Source organism: Rhagoletis zephyria, unplaced genomic scaffold (assembly GCF_001687245.7).
Source record: "Rhagoletis zephyria isolate East Lansing unplaced genomic scaffold, Rhagoletis_zephyria_1.1 Rzeph_scaffold_08183, whole genome shotgun sequence".
NCBI lineage: Eukaryota > Metazoa > Arthropoda > Insecta > Diptera > Tephritidae > Rhagoletis > Rhagoletis zephyria.
The window spans coordinates 1-2378 of record NW_016165263.1 but is presented as its reverse complement, the minus strand read 5'-3'; the positions used below and the strand labels follow the sequence as shown (position 1 = coordinate 2378).

At 43.1% G+C, this 2378-nt stretch overlaps 1 protein-coding gene across 2 annotated transcripts; it reads left to right on the top strand.

The window, feature by feature from the left end:
* Window positions 1-449: 449 nt before the first annotated feature.
* On the top strand, window positions 450-2372 carry Tmlh (Trimethyllysine hydroxylase). Of its 2 annotated transcripts, none has more exons than XM_017630873.1 (3): window positions 450-767; window positions 1257-1703; window positions 1844-2372. In XM_017630873.1, the coding sequence occupies exons 1-3, from the start codon at window positions 572-574 to the stop codon at window positions 2302-2304; spliced, it is 1104 nt and encodes a 367-aa protein (XP_017486362.1). In that variant the 5' UTR covers window positions 450-571; the 3' UTR covers window positions 2305-2372. The 2 variants fall into 2 exon arrangements, with proteins under 2 accessions (XP_017486362.1, XP_017486364.1); XM_017630875.1 differs by lacking the exon at window positions 450-767 and adding an exon at window positions 1125-1186.
* The last annotated feature ends 6 nt before the right edge of the window (window positions 2373-2378 follow it).

Sequence of the window (2378 nt, the reverse complement as noted above, 5' to 3'; positions counted from 1 at the left end):
ATGCATAGCCTGACAATTGATATATCGTAGGACATCGCAATGTTAAAAATACCAGTCGCTAACATTGAAAAGGGATAGAACGTGAACTAGTTGGGCTGAAACGCAAACTGGTAGAATTCTAGTTCACAACTAGTAGCTTTNTGATATATCTTCAGAAATATATATAAAACCCCCCCTAAAATATATTCCTGGGTGCGCCCCTGGGCTGAATCATAAAGTACTTATCCGTTTGCCCTCGTGAGACTGTCTAAACAGTTTCGCTTATCAGCGGCTTCCAGTAAAGCTACCCTATTCTTAGAGGCTTATCACCATACTTTTTAAATAGTATAGTATAATCAAAGTTGATTTGATCGTTTCACGTTCGGAAGCAAGACGATTACACGGAGATAGATATACTTAAATATGTACATACCTACATACATACCTTCCAACAGAACAACGAGAATGTATGACGATTGAGCATTAAATTTTTGTAGACAAAGTCCGGCAATTCGCAATTGGATAGATAGTAATCTTCTAACTCTTAACAGAAGCCCAGCAACGCGCAGTTTACAAATCCCAACACTGAAATATGATACAAATTAAACATAAAAGTAGTGGTAAAATTTTGAAAATCAATACATTTTGGCTACGTGATCACTGTCGTTGCGGTGACTGCTACAATGTGGAGACCAAGCAGCGCAGATATAATTTGCTTGACATACCGAAAACAGTAAAACCATTGAGAGCCGAATACATAAAGGATGAGTTGCAATATGAGGTGCACTGTAAGTGAACGAAAGTGAAAAAGATTTTTTATTTTTTATTAGTTATTTCTAAGTCCTACCACAATTTCAGGGAGTGATGGCCACACATCCGTTTACGACATTGACTTCCTTTACGACGCACAGGTGGAACACGTGGTGATACGTGCGCAAGAGTCCACTGTACGTACGCCTTGGAATCAGTCACTTATCAAAGCACACGAAACGCACTTGCGCACCACACTCGCCGAATTGGTCAGCTCAGAGGTGATAGTACGAAAGATCGTACAGAGTCTTATACGTTATGGCATTGCTTTCATTGATGACGTACCACCGAATACAACAATGACCGAAATGGCTGTGCGACGCCTCTTNTATACCGAAAACAGTAAAACCATTGAGAGCCGAATACATAAAGGATGAGTTGCAATATGAGGTGCACTGTAAGTGAACGAAAGTGAAAAAGATTTATTTTTTTTTATTAGTTATTTCTAAGTCCTACCACAATTTCAGGGAGCGATGGCCACACATCCGTTTACGACATTGACTTCCTTTACGACGCGCAGGTGGAACACATGGTGATACGTGTGCAAGAGTCCACTGTCCGTACGCCTTGGAATCAGTCACTTATCAAAGCACACGAAACGCACTTGCGCACCACACTCGCCGAATTGGTCAGCTCAGAGGTGATAGTACGAAAAATCGTGCAAAGTCTTATACGTTATGGCATTGCTTTCATTGACGACGTACCACCGAATACAACAATGACCGAAATGGCTGTGCGACGCCTCTTTCCGCCGATGAAAACATTTTTCGGCGAAATGTATACCTTCTCGGATGTGCAGGATCATGCGGATACCGCATACACGAAACAATATCTCGGCTTGCATACGGATAATACGTATTTCTGTGATGCTGCGGGTCTTCAGTCACTGCACTGCATACGCCACGTCAATGGCGTGGGTGGTGAAAATTTCTTCGCTGATGGTTTGTATGCAGCGCTGGAATTGAAACATTGTAATCCACGCGCGTTTGAGATACTCACTCGCGTCTCGGTGCCCGCCGAATACATTGAGGAGGGTCAATATCATAAGCATTCNCGGGTGGTGAAAATTTCTTCGCTGATGGTTTGTATGCAGCGCTGGAATTGAAACATTGTAATCCACGCGCATTTGAGATACTCACTCGTGTCTCGGTGCCCGCCGAATACATTGAGGAGGGTCAATATCATAAGCATTCGGCGCCTATTATACGCGTCGACCCGGTGAGTGGTGAAATAGTGCAGCTGCGGTTGAATGTGTACGATCGTGCGGTCTTCGATAGCATACCGCAGGCGCAAATGCAGGATTTCTATGAGAGTTTTCGTGTTTATTTGGAAATTGTGCAACGCATTGAGAATCAATGGAGTTTCAAGCTCAACCCTGGCACTGTGGTGATTTTCGACAATTGGCGTGTGTACCATGGACGTCACGCCTATACGGGCTCACGCACCATGACTGGGTGTTATGTGCAGCGGACGGACTTTTTGAGTAAGGCGCGAATTTTGGGCATCATAGATTGAGATGAGTGCTAACATACATTTTATACACACACACACACAGTTACATAGACGGAATTCAAAATTTTATTTGTGAA